The sequence below is a fragment of the Phyllobates terribilis genome, unplaced genomic scaffold, assembly GCF_046119375.1.
Source record: "Phyllobates terribilis strain yellow unplaced genomic scaffold, ASM4611937v1 Scaffold_11__3_contigs__length_659146591, whole genome shotgun sequence".
NCBI classification, from domain to species: Eukaryota; Metazoa; Chordata; class Amphibia; order Anura; family Dendrobatidae; genus Phyllobates; species Phyllobates terribilis.
Window position 1 is genome coordinate 234,664,787 of NW_027362771.1, and position 21,367 is coordinate 234,686,153.

The 21,367-nt window shown below is 42.4% G+C and overlaps 1 protein-coding gene across 1 annotated transcript in view; it reads left to right on the top strand.

Annotated features, from left to right (window-relative positions):
* LOC141167249 (interleukin-17 receptor E-like protein) overlaps window positions 1-21,367 on the top strand; it is a 140,010-nt gene that overhangs the window by 59,101 nt on the left and 59,542 nt on the right. Inside the window, exons 5-9 of the mRNA XM_073654687.1 lie at window positions 1,996-2,110; window positions 16,819-16,863; window positions 17,169-17,308; window positions 18,814-18,885; window positions 19,253-19,307. Of these exons, the coding sequence (XP_073510788.1) occupies window positions 1,996-2,110; window positions 16,819-16,863; window positions 17,169-17,308; window positions 18,814-18,885; window positions 19,253-19,307 (427 nt within the window). The remainder of the gene's footprint in view (window positions 1-1,995; window positions 2,111-16,818; window positions 16,864-17,168; window positions 17,309-18,813; window positions 18,886-19,252; window positions 19,308-21,367) is intronic.

A 21,367-nucleotide genomic window follows, 5' to 3' on the forward strand; every position in this document is an offset into this window, starting at 1 on the left:
TGCATACAATATAAAGGTAGCTCTGACTTCCATTCACAATGTGGATGAGCACATGGAGCCAATCACATCGGAAATTTGCCAAGACATCTGGCCCATTTTTTAATGTGGCTTGCACTTTTATTTTGCTTCTTTAAAAAAATGAGAAAAGCAATATTTTGGGGTATATGGCATCATAAGTATGTAACCTAAATAAAAACATGTTCTCATCATTTCTCATCAAAAACAAACTCTTACACAAATTAATCAATGGAAAAATAAAATAATGAAGGCTCTTGGAATAAATATGGTGACTCAAAAACATTTTTTTTAAAGTTTTATCATAGAAAAGTAGTAAAACATTGAAAACCTATACATATTTGTTATTGAAGCAATAATATTGACACACAGAATAAAGCAATGTATCAATATTACAACATGGTGAATAAAACAATGTCATGCTGGCGTCTCACACGCCTTTTCAGCGTCACCCCAATCACTGCATTCACCACTCTGCTTCCCCATCATCCTCAGCTGCCTTGTGCTCACTGCCAGCTCTACTCCTAGAGAATCTCCACCTAGCTATAGGGAGGTGCGGCCAGTTCCTACAGGAATTTAACCCTGCTGTGTTCTGCAGGGTTTGCCTTCCCCAGCTTATCCCTAGGCAGCAGGGGTTAAATTAGGCAGCTCCTCTCACCACTTGCCCAATAGTTGGTTACCAGTTGCTTGTTTCTGGATCGTGTAGGTGCATATTTGTTCTGCCTCACCTGTTATCGACATGGCTTGTAGACCCGTCCTTTCTGACCTCTCCGCTCCTGCCCTCTGCTTTATACTCTGACTGATCCTGTGCTGCCTGCCCTGATCCTGGATTGTCTGACTACGTCTTTATTTTTGTCATCTTGCACCTCGTACTTGTGTTTCTGACCTTCCTGTCAACTACTGCAGACCGAGGGACTGCCCTGGAGTAGTACCTGGTGACTATCAGTGACAAAGCCTATCCTCACCAACAGAGGCTCTAGTATATACTTAGTCACTTAGTTACATCCCTCCAGGGTAAGCCTGGCCCACGGCGCAGTGAGTCCACATCCACCAGCGTTACAAAAAAAATGTAAAAGCAAAAAAATCTATAGTAGAATAACAATTTTTTCCGTTCCTCCACAGGAAGGGTTAATAAAAGTGAATTAATATGTTTTGTGTACCACATAAAATACAAGTCATCCTACAACATCTCCCACCCCCACAAAAAGCACAAACTCTTAGCTATGTGAAAAAGGAAAACTGGTATGACTCATCGATATGTGGCAGTGAAAATACGAGAAAAATAAATACGCTTGGTTCTTAAAGAGATATTCTCATCTCCAAGATCCTATCCCAATATGTAGTATGTGTAATAATAATAATATTAACAAATATCTATTAATATTAGCACATTTCAATTAGAAATGTAGTATAGTTCTTCTGATTCGCTATGTCATTTGCCCCATGTGCAGGGCATTGCAGTAGCTTAGATATCCTTGGTTTTGGCAATGTATGGTGCTTCACAAAGTAGCAGTCATTATGTGAGTGTCTGTAACCATTCATACATAAGCCAGTGCAATGAACTATACTACATTCCTAATTGGAGGTATTTGCTAATATTATTATTATTATTATTATTACATCTACTACATATTGTGATAGGATCTTGGAGATGGGAATACCCCTATAAGTCCCAAACTAGTCTTATCATTAAGGGAATATACATACATTTATTATTCTGCAGGTTATTTAATTATGTTGTCTAAAAGTGGATTTTCCTTTAAGGAAGTGTCTCTCTGTTCTTGGCAAACAGTATTGTATGGGGAATCCCAGAGATTACAGAAATTGGGAAGTAAATATGAAAGTAATCTTGTTCATACTAGAGTTGAATTGGCAAGCTGACATGTTATCATTTATCAACTCTGGCACCGATAAAGCATTACGTAAATAGCGGCCTATTTTGAAAAGACTGAATGTCAAGTGTGTTCTTTCCAAATGCAGGTACATGTTCAGGCTAATTGCTTTGAAGTGGGTGTTTCTGAACATGTTTTTGTAACTATGAAAACAGTACCAGATTATTGTGGCATTGAAATAAGCAAAGATTATCATGTACAAGGTAAGCTGATATAATCATTTGTCAGCCAAAATGTATATTTATATGGGATGAATAATAAAAACGTTAAAAGACACGATAATTAATCAACTGTAATTTCATGTTCATGATATGTACACATTATGCTATACAGATCAAGCTCTCCCTCAAAAAGCTAATTTGGCTCATTATACAAGTTGCAGGTTCCTAAAGTTTCTCTTATTTTCATTTGTCATTGGTGATTTAGGACATTGTACTACCCTTGTTGGGAAATAAATCATCTGTCTGTGCACTGCCTTCTTGGAGAGCTTGTGGTAATCTTGTGTTTAAGCGCAGTAGCCAATCAGAGGAGGCAGAACTGCAGGGGGAGTGAGATAAAAGCGATCTGAACCAATGATGAGACAGGAGGTGTGTTTATGACTATGACAGACTTCCTGTAGGCACTGTAGCTAGACTGTAGTCTAATGAATCTGAGCTAGATTAAGCAGCTGTGGCCTGTTGCTTTCACAGTCTCAACAAGATTTTATAAAGGTTATATCAACAAACCTATAAGTCATAAAAGAAGAGTGACATATGACCACCATCATATCGGCTATCCGTGCTTTTGCTTTTTGATAAGCCAATTATAGACTTGTGTTCAAAAAAAGCAGTATATGTGAATTTTTTTTATACTTACCCAATAAATTGTGGTTTTAATTGAAGATCTTTACACTGGAATCCTTTTCTCCTTCTCCACTTTTTCTTTTTTGTCTTGTAGCATTCATTGACCGTTTTTTGGGAAAAAAAATTCAAAATTATGTACATGGTTCATGAATTTTGTGCCAAGCTAAAAATGCTCTTAATTTTTATATTTTACCTTTTTTTGTGACATTTTAGAATAAAAATTTGCACATTTTGCAAAATGTCGCAAATATTATGCAAAAAAATTAAATTACTCCAAAAATTGCAACTTTTTAAAAAGTCACAAATGATGAATCAGGGGAAAGCATATGGAAAACCTAAACTCTTACCTCAACGGAGAAGTAAAAAAAGGGATAAACACATAGGAAAGTGACTAAAAACACACAAATGAAAAGAAGAATATATGGTGTTAAAAAAAGGTGTAAAACGCACAAAACTACACATAAAAGCTCAAAAACAAAACAATAATAAATTGGCTCCTTTGACTTTAAGAGCTACCCTAAAAGAATAAATTCCTTTTATTAGGATTTGACATAGAATAAAATAACAAGCTGGTTTAACACCTCAAAGATGTGGCTAATCTTGATCTTTAAGACTCAGTGTATATTTTCCATTTTTGCCTCACTGTTTTTGATATCTAACATTTAGCTTTTTGAATGTTTTTTTTAATGTGAGGTGTTGCTTTTTGGGCACATATAAAGAAGAATTTATAGAGAAAGAGGATCACGTTTGAGTCAAATTTTCTGAAATTTGTGATCTCATTCGAATTCAAAAACTTTGAAATTCGATTTGCTATTCACGAAAAAAATGTCTTTTTGTGTGGCTGTGCAGGTTTCCGCATAACGCCCTGCAGTGATGACATCCAGCTGATTATCATACTTTGTACAGTGGTAATTAGTGCTCCCTGTGGAGCACAGTTTGTACGGCAGAGTCATTTTTCATCTCCATAGTCATTGGGTATGTCTCTCTCTTCTATAGTGTGTAAGCTCTTATGATCAGTGGGGTCCTCTCTCTCTTTCTTTGCTCTGTAGCGTATAAGAAGATCAGTGGGGTCTCTCTCACTCACTCTCTCTCTTGTGTAGACTGTAAACTCTTATGATCTTTGGGGTCCTCTCTCTATTATAGAGTGTAAGCCCTTATGGTCAACAGGGTCGTCATTCTCTTTCATTGCCCTGTAGAGTAGAAGAAGATCAGTGAGGTCCTCTTTCACTCACTCTCTCTCGTGTAGAGTGTATGCTCTTATGATCTATGGGGTCCTCTTTCTCTTATAGAGTGTGAGCTCTTATGGTCAGCAGGGTTCTCTCTCACTCTCTCCTATCTCCATGGGTATTTTCCAAGTAATTACAAGCTTTCTAGTATTGAGATTGGCACTAATTTATTTGCTGCAAATCAAATTTTTAGGTCAGATTCGGCAAAATCAGCTAATTTGAATTTCAAAAAATCCTCTCATCTCAAAGAATTTACAATTTTGTGACCTTCACACAGAGCTATGGTTTTCCTATCCTGCAGTGATCAAGACTCTCTATCTTTAGACCAAAGTCCATAATTTTTTGTTCACTCTTAATGAGAATGTAAACAATCTTTCCCTGAACAATCTGTTAGCTATTCTGCTTAATAAAGAGTTGCAGTTAACCTTCACTTTGACTACATCTTTCATGTCAAATGCTACATTTTACCCTAAACATATGCTTTTTGTTTTTTATTTGTCTAGCATCAAACCACAAGCAATAGCATTTCTCAATGTTTGAAATGAAAATATAATAGTAATGTTGCATAGGCTGTTAGAAATTATAGTAAAATATTCTAATTATTAAATGGGAAGTATTCTTTAAAATATAGATCTTGTAGGGTGTAATGTCCTTGATGCTTTTCTCATTGTACAAAATGTAGAAAAAAAAGGAGTACAGGAAACCAATAATATCAAACCTTTAGGCTGTGTGCCCACGTAGCGTTTTTCAAGCGTTTTTGATGCGGAATTTCCGCAGCGGAAACGCTTGTAAAACGCTTGGTAACCCGCACCCCATGGTCCCCAATGGGATTCCGCAAGTTCTATGCACATGCTGCGGATTTTTCCGCAGCGTTTATGCTGCATTCAAAAATCCGCAGCATGTCATTTAATTTTGCGTTTCCGCAAGCGGAATTGCCTTTGTCCAATGCATAAAAAACGCAAGGCAATTCCGCATGTGGAAAACGCGTGATAAACGCGCGAAAAATGCGCGATAAACGCGTGCGGAATTCCGCATGCGTTTTTCCGGGAGAGGACTTGCATTTATGAAGCAGAAATTTTCTGCTTCATAAATGCAACGTGGGCACATAGCCTTATTCATTTACACAAAAAAGGCATAATTAAAAGACATGAAATGAGGATGTAATACATAGATCTTTGAGAAGCTCTACAGAGGGACAGAAGCGCACACAAAATAGGGCAATACCGTCTGGCTAGGGATAGGTATAATCGATGGTAGCACTCACCTAAGGGTGTTGTGTGCAGGCACAACACCTACAAATGCATGAAAAGCCGCTGCTACCCTGTGGCTGGAGGAAAGGGTTCTTCCAGAGGTATATGTCAAAAATGGAAGCTTGCTTGTTTAGGCGGGCTGCGCTGCGGGAATGAAAAGCCTTGGGATTCCAAAACTGTTTTTATCAATACCAACGCTTTTCTGCGCCAGACCGGCGCCTTTCTCAACGTATAAAAACCAAGTCACTTGGCTTTTATACCTTGAGAAAGGCGCTAATCTGGCGTAGAAATGCATTGGTATTAAAAAAAAACACTTTTTGGAATCCCAAGGCTCGTCATTCCCGCAGCGCAGCCCGCCTAAACGTGCCAGCTTCCATTTTTGCCATACATAGATCTTTAGTACTCAGGAATAATAATATAATCATTTTTATGTCTGTAGTGCCAACATATTTTGTACAGACAATAAAGACATAACAGAGTAAACACAAAATTCAACAAATACCAAGAGGAGTGAGGGCACTGCTCTCAAGCTTAAAATCTATGAGGAAATAGAGGAAACACGAAAGGTAAAGGGTAAAAACTGCTTGTGTTGTACGGTCCAGTCATCAATATAATAAATAGGGTATTCAAATAACGCTGCATGAACCAGTGACCAGCCAGTATCTGAATAAGTACAGATACAAAGTGTTATTAAGTGCATGGAAGGTGTGTAAACAGATTCAATGAAAGATTTTGAAGAAAATTTTGCGTGGGAAAAACTGGAATAGTTAAGTGAGGTGAAACGATAGGCCAATCTAAAGAAGTTTAAAGGGCACGCATAAAACTGTGGGTATTGGGCATTAATCAAATTGTCCTTGGTAGTGCATCTCAGGGAAATGGTGCAGCTCACGAGAAGTATTGGAGGCCGTAGTGGGAGGTTTGGATTATTGAGGATTTTAGTCTTAGGTCATTATTGGTAAGTAGGGCATGGGTAGGATGATGAGGGAGAAGATGTGGGGGGTGCAGAACTGTGGAAAGCTTTGTGGGTGAGACTGATAAATTTATATTGGACTCTGTAGTGGATGGGCAACCAGTGCAATGGCTGGCACAGGTAGAGGAATCGGTGTAGCAGTTGGAAAGGAATATGATCCTGGCTGCTGCATTCAGGACATATTGGAGAGGGGAGAGGGGAGAGTTTAGTAAGAGGGAGACCAATTACTAGAGAATTGCAGTAGTCCAGACGAGAATGAATAAGAGCAACAGTGAGAGTTTTTTGCAGAGTCAAAGGTAAGAAAAGGTCAAATTCTAGAGATGTTTTTAAGGTGTAAGTAGCATGAGCGAGTAAGTGATTGGATGTAGGGGGTGAATGAAACATCTGAATCAAATATGACCCCAAGACAGCGGGTGTGCTGCGGGGGAGTAAAAGTAGAACCACACATGGAAATGGCAATTGGGATGGTTAATAGAGGGAAGAAAACACAAGGAATTTAAATTTTTGAAGATTTAGTTTTATATAGAGTGAGGACATGATGTTAGAGACAGCAGAAAGACAATCACTGGTATTTTGTATTTTAGGGCACGCTTAAAATTGTGGGTATTGGGCATTAATCATATTGTCCTGGATAGTGCATTTCAGAGAAATGGTGCAGCTCATGAGAAGCAGAGGTGATGTCAGGAGACGATGTGTAGAATTGGGGGTCATCAGCATATAGATGGTACTGAAAACCGAATTTACTGATGGTTTGTCTAATAGGGGCAGTAAATAGGGAGAAGAAAGAGCATGAGAGCCGTACATAAGATAGGTGGAGAAAGGGGCTGATATGGATGGTGTGCACAGAGTAGGGCGGTAGATATGAGGGACTGCAGCAGGTAGAACATAAATGGTACAAATACATAGGGTGAATACATTATGCAGTACAAATGAACTGGGCACATGTTTGTTTAAATGGCTTGCATGGCTTACTTGTCTCCTGCCCTGTCTAAGTGCCATGTTTTACTGCCCTAGCACTTTGAAAAATATGGCACTTGAATGAATGAAATATATACCGTTAATACAGGAAGCCTAAGAGCAAATGACAGACCTGAATAATAATCACAAAACGTTATCCGTCACAATTAAAAAGGCTCATGTGAACACTTACATGTACAACAAGAGAAAGATATATATGCCAGAAAAAGGTGGCCTAGTGACTATAATAATACACTGTGTGCAGAATTATTAGGCAAATGAGTATTTTGATCACATGATACTTTTTATACATGTTGTCCTACTCCAAGCTGCATAGGCTTGAGAGCCAACTACCAATGACATCAAAACCCTATATAAGGTGTGCTTAATTATTAGGCAACTTCCTTTCCTTTGGCAAAATGGGTCAGAAGAGAGATTTGACGGGCTCGGAAAAGTCCAAAATTGTGAGATGTCTTGCAGAAGGATGCAGCAGTCTTGAAATTTCCAAACTTTTGAAGCGTGATCACCGAACAATCAAGCGTTTCATGGCAAATAGCCAACAGGGTCACAAGAAGCATGTTGGCCAAAAAAGGCGCAAAATAACTGCCCATGAATTGAGGAAAATCAAGCATGAAGATGCCAAGATGTCATTCGCCACCAGTTTTGCCATATTTCAGAGCTGCAAAGTTACTGGAGTATCAAAAAGCACAAGGTGTGCGATACTCATGGACATGGCCAAGGTAAGGAAGGCTGAAAAACAACCACCTTTGAACAAGAAACATAAGGTAAAACGTCAAGAATGGGCCAAGAAATATCTTAAGACTGATTTTTCAAAGGTTTCATGGACTGATGAAATGAGAGTGACTCTTGGATGGGCCAGATGGATGGGCCAGAGGCTGGATCATTAAAGGGCAGAGGGCTCCACTCCGACTCAGACGCCAGCAAGGTGGAGGTGGGGTACTGGTATGGGATGGTATCATCAAAGATGAACTTGTGGGACCTTTTCGGGTTGAGGTTGAAGTGAAGCTCAACTCCCAGACCTACTCCCAGTTTCTGGAAGACAACTTCTTCAAGCAGTGGTACTGGAAGAAGTCGGTATCGTTGAAGAAAAACATGATTTTCATGCAGGACAATGCTCCATCACATGCATCCAACTGCTCCACAGCGTGGCTGGCCAGTAAAAGTCTAAAATAAGAAAAAATAATGACATGGCCCCCTTGTTCACCTGATCTGAACCCCATAGAGAACCTGTGGTCCATCATAAAATGTGACATCTATAGGGAGGGAAAACAGTACACCTCTCGGAACAGTGTCTGGGAGGCTGTGGTGGCTGCTGCACGCAATGTTGATCGAAAACAGATCAAGCAACTGACAGAATCTATGGATGGAAGGCTGTTGAGTGTCATCATAAAGAAAGGTGGCGATATTGATCACTAATTTTTTTGGTTTTTGATTTTGCATGTCAGAAATGTTTATTTCTAAATTTTGTGCACTGATATTGATTTACCTGGTGAAAATAAACAAGTGAGATGGGATTATATTTGTTTTTTATTAAGTTGCCTAATAATTCTGCACAGTAATAGTTACATGCACAAACAGATATCCTCCTAAGATAGCCAAATCTAAAAAAATCCCACTCCAGCTTCCAAAAATATTAAGCTTGGATATTTATGAGTCTTTTGAGTTGATTGAGAACATAGTTTTTGATCAATAATAAAAATAATCCTCTAAAATACAACTTGCCTAATAATTCTGAACACAGTGTAGAAGTATTAGATAGCAATATCATAAGGTCAAGTGACTATAAGATTAGAAAAAATGATTGCACAGATGGGCTAGTAAAAAAAAGCCAAGTGGCTAATCACAGTATTACCTCTAGTTAAATAAATCCAAAAAGGCCAAGTGGCCAAGCAACATGTGCAGCCTGAAAAGCTACCAAGCCAGACACCGTGCAGAGTATAGGTGTTACGCCCAATGGTGGCGCAAGTGGATTGGTGGACTTACTGTGCCACAGGACCAGGCCTGCCTAGGAAGGGGAGTAGCTAAGTGGCTACAAGGTGTTAACTGGAGCTCCTGATGATAGAGACAGATTGGGCTGCAGGTAGCTGCCAGGTACCACTCCTAGGCAGATCCCAGTACTGCAGCAGCTAACCCTAGGGGTCTGGTTAGCTGACACAGATTTGGGCTCCATTCAGACTAATAGGTTCAGGATCACTGCAGAATGGTTACTGACACGGAGGAGACTCAGAAGAGTAATTCGGATATTGGTTGTAGTAGTCTGGATACACTGGATAATTGGATAGGGAAACGTTCAGACTGTCAGGTCTCGTATACTGATTCTGGGGATGGCTGCCCATGGACCAGGGCACTTCGGGAACAAGACTGGCTGCATCTTGACCAGCGGACAATGTTCAGGGAATAGCCGCACTAGGACCAGGGGACTTCATGAACTGGGACCAGGGATTAGGGTTCAGGACTCTGACCGCACTGGGACCAGGGACCTACTAACTCACTAGTAGGGGACACTAATGAATGCTGTTGCTTTGGCGAGGGAATATTTTATACAGGATGACTCCAAGCAATTGGCTGGGAGCCATCTTGTAGGTGCACAATTATACTAAATGCCTCTCAGCTGAGTTCTGCCCCTTTAAGAGATGGGTAGCTAGCATGCACTATGGTGGTGTGCACTACAATAGAGGACAGGGAGCATGCTGGGGACCAAATCGAGAGGCCAGGGCACTGAGTAAGCCGGTGTCCCTGCATGGAGAGAGAAGTGAACACCATGCAGTGGCGCCGGACTTTGAGCTACAATATACTGACTCACCCCAACATGTGTTTCATCCAGCGTGATGAAGCTGGGTGAAACACGTCTTGGTGTGTCGGGCTATACACTCGCAGGGCTTAAAACTCACACCATGTGAGTTCAGTAAAAGTTTCTTTCTCATTGTCTCTTATGCAAACCAATGTGAGTTACACAATGCAAATTAATACAGTATATCTACACTTTTTTACTTTTACTTCCTTATAATATAATATGCTGCTCTTTAGTCCCCAGTGATATTTCTTTAGGTGTTCATTGAGCTACTCTGCTTTTTTGTGTGTTTTATACACTAATAAATATTGTGATTTGGAGACATTTTTGTAGCACCTTTTCTTCAGGTTTAATTGTTTGGCATTTAAGTGTGTCTCTATCACTTTGCCATTTACATAGGCCTTAGGACTTTAGTTTGTCTTAACTATTGTAACTTACATTGTCAAAATTTGTTTTCAACTATGTTTTGATGCAGATGGTTTATTTATTCACAAAAGGAACATGTTACTGATATAAAAGAAGTTTTCCCTGAACTGTTTAACAATGTATGGTACACACGTGTTATGTGGGTGAAGAGAAGTTCACGATGGAAATAATTATTTCCTTACTGTAAATATTTTCCGTGTGGTTTAGGAAAAATATTTTTTTTCCTGGCCTGGAGGATGGATATATGCTATTTGCACGGGGATGTAAACTGGATAATTATATATACAGCATTTATTTATTATGTATATCTAATGTCTTAAATTACAATCACGTGCAGTAAAACTTAGTTTAACTATACTAAAAAGCTAATAATTCTAGAAAAGCAAATATTTTATGACAAAAATGGAAAACGGTAGAACTGTTTTACCAGTGTGCACATAAACCAGTAAACTGTCTGGCCATTAGGGCCAATATACTGTATCTCTGGGATTTGTAAATCCTCCATGAGCATTTACACTAGAATTACATGTTGATGTCTGTTTTCTGCAGGTTTACTCACAATATCATTTTAGACAGCGCATGACTGGGTCTGTCATCCAAAAGGAAGGGCTGTACAATGTGGTGACATTATGTTCAATGTTGACATGTTTTTTTAGTCATAGCTCCATAAAAGAAAGTTTTGAATAGTTTCTAACATTCAAAAAAGATTACTGCATTGATCTTTAATTAAATAATACAATCTGACAGAATGTCACTCTGGACAGAATTAGCAGTCATTTTTTTGGAATTATTGGATGCTTGTGTTCTGGGGAAAAAAATTAAAATAAGCTGTGAATGCAAATACAAACGTAGTAATGTTAAATATCTTGCTCTGTGTGTAAAATTTGGGACATTTTTGTGGTCTTTATGACTATATTTGCAGCTTGTGAATGTGCCCACAATCAGGAGCTGCTGCGGCCCCGACGCTGCTGAATAGTCGCACCACTTCCGCCTTCATTATGGAAATGAGCGGCCGCAATTTTTTTTTCACATGCGGACTTTCCCCATTGAGGCAAGTCTATGGGGAAAGTCTACACGTGGACCCGCAAGAGAAATTGACATGCTGCGGTTCTGAAAGACACACCGCATGTCAGTTTCCGTGGGTGTGCCGCAGCCTCAGATGCACGCATAGTGGATATGGCATGCTGTAACATCTGGCTGCTGCAGGTTTGACGCTGCATAAACACGCAGCGTCAAACCCGCAGCATTTCCTGATAGTGGGCACATACCCTGAAGGTAATATTACTGATACTAAACACAAAAGAAATTAATGTTAAACCACTGTCGCAATAGATAATTCAATAGCTATCTTGATTTATTAGGTTTATAGGATCTTGCTTTGTAGGCAGTGCTGCAATGAGGCTTTCCTCACCTTTTAGGCCAGTTTCACACGTCCGCATGTCTCCGGTACCGGAAAAATCGATTCCTGAGATATCCGTGTCCCGTGTGTCCGTGAGTCTGAGTGTGTCACACGTGTGACAACCATGTGCCGCCCGTGTGCAGCATCAGCATCACACGGATGGCGCCTAGGAAACAGCGCTATAGGCAGTGCTGTTCCCAGGCGCCGGGTGCTGAACACTGCCCTCACCATGGTTCCCTGCTGGCCCTGCCATCAGCACCAGCAGGGACAATGATGAGGGTAGTGGTAGCCTGCTCCCGCAGTGTCCCCACCTGTGAAAATAAGAATAAAATAATAAAATCCATGTACTCACCTCTCCTAGGTGTTCCCCGCTGTAATCCTCTGACCGCTGAAGCTGGGGAGAATGAGCCGTTCCGGAGCTGCATTCAGTGAGTGACAGGACACCACTCCTGAGCTGCAGCTCTAGAGCGGCTCATTCTCCCCAGCTCCTCGGCAGCAGCGGTCACATGGATTACAGCGGAGGACACCTAGGAGAGGTGAGTACATGGATTTTATTATTTTATTTTTATTTTTACAGGTGGGTACACCGGAAGGAGACTACTACTACCCTCATCACTGTCCCTGCTGGTACTGATCACAGCAGTGGCAGGGAACCAGGATGAGGGCAGTGTTCAGCACCTGGCACTTGGGAACAGTGCTAACTGTACACTGATTCCCAGGCGCCGGTATGTGTCACACAGATGAAACATGGATTTGTCTCCGTGTGGAGCACATGGACACACGGTCCGTGAAAACACACTGAGATGTGCATAGACCCATTGATTTTAATGGGTCTGCGTGTGTCAGTGTCTCTAGTATGTGCGGAAACTGCCACCACTCGTACTGGACATACTGACGTGTGAAAGAGACCTTAAGTGGCTACACACTTGTATTAGAGGTCAGCTGAACTCTCGTTAGGCCTTCTCCTTCTAATGTTCCCACATACATACATGCTTGGTTTGGATGAGCTTGCTTGAGTTCTCGGAAATGAGAGGACAATAAAGGCTCATAGACCTTACTGTTCGCTGGGGAACTTGGGGTGTCTGCCCTTATATAGTGCTGGGGAGCCCACCTAAGCTAATAGGATGGGCATGACCAATAGGCTGTGAGCCAGACACTGAGCACTACACATACAAGTCTTATCTGTGTGCATTTATAATACTAAGCAACCATCCTCCATTGTTTGTAAGGCTGTGTTCACACATCACAGTTTTTTCAGCGTTTTTTGCTGCAGATTTTTATGGAAATTTTCAGCTGCCTTTTGCAGTAGCTGCAAAATTTATGAGAAACAAGAATTCTCTGTTCACACATCATGATGTTTTTGTTGGTTCCGTATTTTGTGCCTAACATGGTTTTTTTTGTAAAATAGAGCATGTCACTTCTTTCAGTGTTTTTTCACCCATAGGAAGTAATGGGGGATGAAAAAAACGTTGAAAAAACGCACCAAAATTTGCATCAGCGTTTTTTCATGGCAAAATAGAATGGGGTTCTTTTTTTTCACAGAACTTTATGTACATGCATGAATAGAGACAGAAGGACTGTGAAAAAAAACACTGAAAAAATGCATCAATAAAAGCACCAAAACTGCAAGAAAAATACTGAACAAAATGCCCCTGAAGATAAAGTTTTGCTGCAGATTTGTGACGTCAAAAAACCCATGATGTGTGAACATAGCCTAAGTTGTTTCATCAGTATTTTGTACCTTTTCTGCCTCCAGTTTTATCATGGGGGCCTGCTGCATCCTGTAGTGCATTAGTATTGTGAACTGGTTTTGGTAAATAAAGCTGCCTTTTTCTGTGTTTTTTTTATTTTGTTTTATGTCTTTTTTGGTGAGTTGATTTGGCCCTATACAATTTAGACTAACGTTGACAGCACTCACCGATAATGACTGGTTTGGACAACACTGTAATGTGTATGGGGGAGTTGGCCAACTGATTTTCGGGGGGAGATGTAGATGGACATGTCCTATTTCAGACTGTAGATCACTTTGTTCTCCCAGAGGAAAGCCACTGGCAGTCATGCCTGTCGGCTGCTTTCTCATGGAGAACACGGAGTGCTTGGCCAAAAGAACACTGCTGTGCCTGGGAGAAATAGCCGTCTAATGTGCATGGGATCTTAAGTCCCTGCCAGACACCCAGCATCTAGGGCAAATGCCCCATCAAGGCACTTCTCACTAGCTATATTTTTGCTCTTTATACACAACTAGCACAGCATTTCATTAGTTAGTGAAATAAAAGGTGTTATGCACACGCCCGGGCTGAGCGGCGTGTGCGTGTGATTGTAGTGATTCCACTGGACCATGAACCGGAGAGTGCCTGGAGGGGCGTGACTAAGTATCTGGCCGATCCGACCAAGATGGCACAACGGCATACGACGCCAGTGCACCAGGGAGAAACCGGGCAGAGGGACCAGGTGCTACTCCAGGTCAAACTCCGGACACGGGGGTTGACCCACACAGGGATTACTGGATCAGGCTGGTTAGGCTGGCGCAGACTGGTGGATATAAGCAAACACGGCAGGTATGCAGATGGGTGGATACAGGCGAGTATGCAGGCAGGGAGGTACTGGCCGAAAGGACGGGCTGGAGCACAGAAAGGTTAAGACCCAGTACAGACTGGGTCACAGAACCGCAGATGCGGTAGACAACCACAGCAGAGAGGGAACGCCCGAAGCGGTGGGCAAGAACAGAGCAGGACGGGGCTGCCGGAGCAGCGGGCAGAAGCAGGGCAGGACAGGACTGCCGGAGCAGCGGGCAGAAGCAGGGCAGGACAGGACTGCCGGAGCAGCGGGCAGAAGCAGGGCAGGACAGGACTGCCGGAGCAGCGGGCAGAAGCAGGGCAGGACAGGACTGCCGGAGCAGCGGGCAGAAGCAGGGCAGGACAGGACTGCCGGAGCAGCGGGCAGAAGCAGGGCAGGACAGGACTGCCGGAGCAGCGGGCAGAAGCAGGGCAGGACAGGACTGCCGGAGCAGCGGGCAGAAGCAGGGCAGGACAGGACTGCCGGAGCAGCGGGCAGAAGCAGGGCAGGACAGGACTGCCGGAGCAGCGGGCAGAAGCAGGGCAGGACAGGACTGCCGGAGCAGCGGGCAGAAGCAGGGCAGGACAGGACTGCCGGAGCAGCGGGCAGAAGCAGGGCAGGACAGGACTGCCGGAGCAGCGGGCAGAAGCAGGGCAGGACAGGACTGCCGGAGCAGCGGGCAGAAGCAGGGCAGGACAGGACTGCCGGAGCAGCGGGCAGAAGCAGGGCAGGACAGGACTGCCGGAGCAGCGGGCAGAAGCAGGGCAGGACAGGACTGCCGGAGCAGCGGGCAGAAGCAGGGCAGGACAGGACTGCCGGAGCAGCGGGCAGAAGCAGGGCAGGACAGGACTGCCGGAGCAGCGGGCAGAAGCAGGGCAGGACAGGACTGCCGGAGCAGTGGGCAGAAGCAGGGCAGGCTAGAACCACCGGAGCGGTGAGCAAAGGAGTCAGAGCAGGCTAGGCTGAGTAGGGGGGACAGGGCTCTGTTCACACGGAACAGACAGGAAGGGAAAGGCAGAGCCAGACACCCACAGGGTACTAGCAGAGAAGTAGCGAGTGGACCACAAACTCACAAACGGGAGTACAGAGACAACAAGCAGGAGTTAGGTACGAGTTCAGACTCTGCAGAAAAAGGAAGGGAACGGACATAGAGGCAAAACAGGTAAAGGATAGGAGAGAGTTCAGACTGGAACTGAGTGTACAGAGGAGACCGACACTGCAGCGGAATACAGGAGCGGGTCTGGGAATACGGCCCCCAGAGAGGCAGGACGAACAGGCAAGGTGCGTGTTCAGACAGGACAGACAAGATACAGGAGCAGGTCTAGGTAATCGGCCCCTAGAAGGCAGGAGGAACAGGCTAGGAGCGTGTTCAGACAGGTCAGACAAGATACAGGAACGGGTCTAGGTAATCGGCCCCTAGAAGGCAGGAGGAACAGGCTAGGAGCGTGTTCAGACAGGACAGACAAGATACAGGAGCAGGTCTAGGTAATCGGCCCCTAGAAGGCAGGAGGAACAGGCTAGGAGCGTGTTCAGACAGGCCTGGAAATACAGCCTCCAGGATAGGCAGACAAGAGAACACAGAACGGGACCTGGCACCTTCAGAGTGCAAGCACACACTGAATGAAACACTATGCTCAGGCAGGGATAGATGGGAGCAGCTGAGCTATATACCAGGTGACAGACAGCAATAGGCTGAGGACGCACAAGGGGTGTGACCCACAGCAGGTACAAAAAGCAGGAAGTGATCGGGCGCCGCCCTTAAGCAGCAGAAACAGACACAAACAGACAGCATGGAGGGAAGCCAGAGAGACATTCTGGACAGGAGATCAAGTGCGCGCTCTTGCACAGTGGGAGATGGACCACTATGCAAGGACGCCGCCAGGTATGTTACAAAAGGCCTCTCAAAGGACATCTGGGTTATTATAAATAAAACTTAAATGGATGCTGTCTTCAGATTCCATATGTACTCACAAAGTGGGACCTGTCAGTCAAAAGGATTTAGGTGGGGAGAAGCCCCAACTAGTCAGCGAAGACACAAAGCCCCCAATTCATCAAAGCAATTAAACTAGAATTCTGGCACAAATCGCTTTGAAGAGTCAAAATTTTTTGCACAACATGACCCAACGTGACAGGGGTGCGGCATAACTTATGCTACAAATCACACTCCAATCCCAGACTGGAGTAAGATTTGTGGTGAGGTGCAATGAGGCGCCTCTTAATGAATCAAGAGCGTCTGACTCCAACATGCCCCCTCATCAAGACGGCTGCAACAGTTTACTCATCGTTTCCAGGTAAATCATGCCTGTCTGCACAGATGCAGCCAGTGTCTGATTCATGCAGCCTGTGGTTTGGGCAATATTTATTTGATGACAAGTTTCATTTAAGCAAATATTTGAATATAAAATTGTAATGTAATTGTAGCGCAGATTCTGGAATAAAATATGTGCTGTAACATTCTATATTTTATTTCCAGATTGTCACAATAAAGATGTAGGAAAACACATACTACCCTGTCTAAGTAAGTAATAATAAGCTCTTTACTAACGCAAATAATATATGTATCCCCAATTGCCCGGGTCACCACTGTTTTAAATTATATACTATCAGAGTGCAATGTACCTAATATTTTACAAGATTTTTGTGCAGAACCAACCTGGCTCTTTATAAGCCTCAAGAAATATATAATCACCTGATAATGGGTGTACACATTAACAGAGCCTGTGAAATGCATTTCATAAATAATTTCTACCTTTATTGCAACTGCTAAGTTACTGCCACATATCTGGAAAGAAAGTAATGGAATCAATTATTTTCTTATTTTAGCTGGGAAACTAGATTACATGGTCAATGAGGACAAGAAAAATATCATAGTTTATGTATCAAATATTCCGGAAGATTATGATTACAATGTACGTCTATGTTTGAAACACATCAGTTGTCATGATACTGGAGCTCATGCCCTGGTCAGTACAAACATTTTACATATTATTTTGAATGTCTTTTGTATTGTTTTTAAAAGTTTTGTATTTGACTTTTTTCAACAAAAGTTTCCCAGTTACTGATTGTATTACTATTAAATGTAAATAGGATAGTGTTTTACTTGTGTTTTATAGACTAGAATGCAAGAGTAATGCCTGTGCTACAAAGACTATGCTTTCTATTGAACCTGTACTCTGCTCTGCATGTGCAATCCTATAGACTGAGCTGTGCATTCTTGTAAGCCTGAGCTGTGTATTCCTGTAGCCTGAGCTATGCGTTCCTGTAACTTGGACTGTGCACTCCTGCAGCCTGAGCTGTGTGCTCCTGTAGCTTGGACTGTGCACTCCTGCAGACTGAGCTGTGCACTCCTGTTGCTTGGACTGTGCATTCCTGTAAGCCTGAGCTGTGCACCTCTTGTGTTTTTTTTTAAGCGATCAGTGGAGGTTTCAGTACCCAGACTCCCACTAAGCTGCTGTCAATTAAAATGGCATGCCAATATAGAAAAAGTTTTAAAGATTTAGTTACTCTTTAAGTAGAAATCAATGTGGCTTTAGGGTTTCTTCATACATTTTTCTTCCTTTGATTTAAAATACACGTAAAAAACATCATGAATTTTAAGTGATTTTAGTGGTGAATTTTGCAAAAACTTTTTACTTGTGTTTGCTTATTAGTGTGATTTAACAGGAGTTCGTTACTGTGTAATGGCTGTGTCTGCCCGTGCAGGAACATGGTCTGATCATACCACAGCTCCTGGGCAGGGGAGGAAGCAAAAGAGAGTATACAGACAGGACAGCATGGGATCAGAACTGATTATTTCTTTCAGGTAAAAAAAAACATTGCTTAAAAACAGGCAGGGAAATGTTTTTCCTCACAAAAGGAATCAGCTGTGATCCCCGTGCTGTAATGTCTGTATACTCTTTTGCTTCCTCTCTTGCCCAGGAGTTGTGGTATGATCAGATCATGTTCCTGCATGGTCAGACACAGCCATTACACAGTACACAACAGGGGCACATTTATAAGATTATCTCAGCACAGGAACATTTTTTTTAAACACATCCCATAATGGAACTTGTTTTAATTCCAAGATCTAGCCATTAAAGTGAACTTTGTTCATAGGAAAACTCCTTTAAAGAATGCCTAATCAGCAACATATTTATCAGCGATTGTTTAATAGTTTGTTTAGACTGTCAGACAACACTTCAGATGTGTACAGAAGGATCTGTAATAGATCGTCCGCATAGTTCGCGCATAGGCTACTATTGTTCTTGGTAAGGTAGGTCCAGTTTGTTTACACTGCACAATTATTGGGAAAGGAGTGTTCTTAGTAATGCTCGTTCTAGATAACTGTACAGTGTAAGGTGGTAACGTATTGTGAAGACTACTGACAACACCTTTACCTCGCTATCAACATAATATACAGATAAAGATACAGACCATCATTTTGGGGGTTGTGATCCTTTTATGCTCATTTTCAATTTTGTGTTTTTAGATACAAAAGGACAACACCACAAAGTCTGTCACATTGGCATATTCAGAAATTCTACCTTGTTTGTGCATTGAGGTAATTTGTGTCCTATAAATTATCACTACCCAATACTCACTGAAATTGAGTTCAGGATGTGTTTGTCATGTATGTAAGTGTTACATAATATATAAGATTTTCAGTTTCCACTATTTATACCATCTATGTTGCACAATACCAATAAGTCCTAATTTACCACATTTAACCACATCATGTTTTGTCATTATGCCTCGTGTACTTTGTTGTACTGTATTATATATATATATATAAAAAAAATGAGATCTAGGATTTTTACTTTAATCAGTCTATTTCCTTCAAAGCTACATGATTTCCCACATGATTCATATTCTATTTTTTTATTGTGTATGAAGTTATTTTAATGTTGAGATTTAATTTATTCTTCAAGGGCTGGCTACTATTTCCTGATTCTAGAAGAACACGACTTTGTCCATTTAGAAATGGTAAGTATTAACCAATGAAATATTTGTCCATTACAAATCTAGTTTTTGAGTCCTACGTGTAATGTTGAAAATGACATGCTTGCTACGCAGAGTGTTAATGCTGTGCTTCTGATTTATCGGGATGGTCACTCAGCAGATCTACTCTATCAGTGATAGACTAAAGGCGCACTTACGTAAAGCTACTGCTACATAGTAACTGTCATGTAGCAATATTATTTACCACTCAGGCTATGTGCCCACGATGCAGAAATGAAGCAGAAAATTTCTGCATCATTTCTGCATCTCCCTGGCAGAAAAAACGCATGCAGATTGTGCATGCGTTTTTCCTGCGGAATACATGCGGATTCACATGCGTTTTCACATGCGTTTCCGCATGCAGATTGACAAGCGCTTTCCAGGCGATAGCATCACTTGGAAAGTGCTTGACAACTAGGTCACACTGTATAAATCCATGCAAACAGCATGGATTTATATAGTGTGAACCGTAAAAATGAAAACAAATAAAGCTATACTCACCCCCGAGGCCCCGGCGTGTGCAGCAGCGCAGCTTCCTGGCTGGTTCCCGGCTGCCGGCATATCGCGAGACAGAGCGGTGAAGGGCCTGCGGTCACATGACTGTGACGTCACCGCAGGTCCTCAAGCGATGCCGGCATTCAGAGAAAAGCCTTCAGAAAGGTGAGTATAAACTTTATTTGTTATTTTATTCTTTTTTTACAGGTAGAATGGTACCCAGGTCTGGATGAGAGTCTCCTCTCCTCCAGAACTGAGTACTATCCGCACATAGAGACGCATAGAAGCCGCTTGTAAAAATGTACAGTCGCGGTTTCTATGCGTCTCAATGCAAGTCAATGGCGGGAGTTCTGCTGCGCTTCCGCAAAATTAAATGACATGCTGCGGATTTTTGTACGCAGCATAAACGCTGCGGAAAAATCCGCAGCATGTGCATAGAACATGCGGAATCCCCTTGGGGACCATGGGGTGCGGATTACCTAGCGTTTTACAAGCGTTTATGCTGCGGAAATTCCGCAGCATAAACGCTTGAAAAACGCTACGTGGGCACACAGCCTCAGGTTTGTTTTTTTTCAATTTCACCACCAAAGTGATATCACTAATGTATATTCCCTGTATGTACTTAACAGCCACCATCTTCTGCTGTTCCTGGCGCCGCTCCAGTCCTCTTCTGTACCATGTGGTTGAAGTTGTGACTGCCGGAATTGTTTGCTGGGCAAAACAGAAGTCACTTCTTAATGTAAGACTGTGAGACTCAGAATAAGAGCATGGCCTCACTATCAGTATTTGGTCAGTATTCAGTCAGTATTTTCTCTCAGGAGTGGCAGCCAAAACCAGGTGAGGAACAATCAGAGAAAAGGTATAATAGAAGCAAGTCACCAATTCTGCATTTATCACCCACTCCTGGATTTGGGTCCCACTCCTGAGAAAAAATACTGACCGAATACTGACCAAATACTGATAGTGGGGCCGTGACCTGAGGCTCTCAAAGACTTTCATTTAGGGTGCAGACAGATGAATGTATTTCTTCTGCGAGGATCACATCACAGTGCACTGACTGGTCTGAGCGTGACAGTGTGATGTATTTCTATGCAGTGGTCATGCTCCGGTCAGGAGAGCAGACAGTCAGTCCAAGGATTGCGATGCGATTCTTCGCACAAGAAATATGGCAGTCTGTCTGCCCCCTAAGAGAGACAGTAACTGTTAGGGCTCACTCACACGAGCGTATACATCTCACTCGGGCCAATGTTATACTATGGGACAGTGCAGATCTGCATTTTTTTGTCTTACCAATTCGGCTTGAGAGAAAAAATCATTGCATGTTGTTAGTGGCTCTTCTAATCGGATTTTATGCACCTATTAAAGTCTATGGGTGTGTTTAAAATATAGGACTGCACTCGGATTTCATCCGAGTACAGTCTGATTTCCGCAGACTTGGACAATCAAAAAGAAATTAAAGGGGTTGTCTGGTCAAAAGTGATAAGTCTGCAGTCTCTCTGTGTGACTGCAGACTTATGAATCCCCCCAGCACAGGCACTGTGTGATGCGGG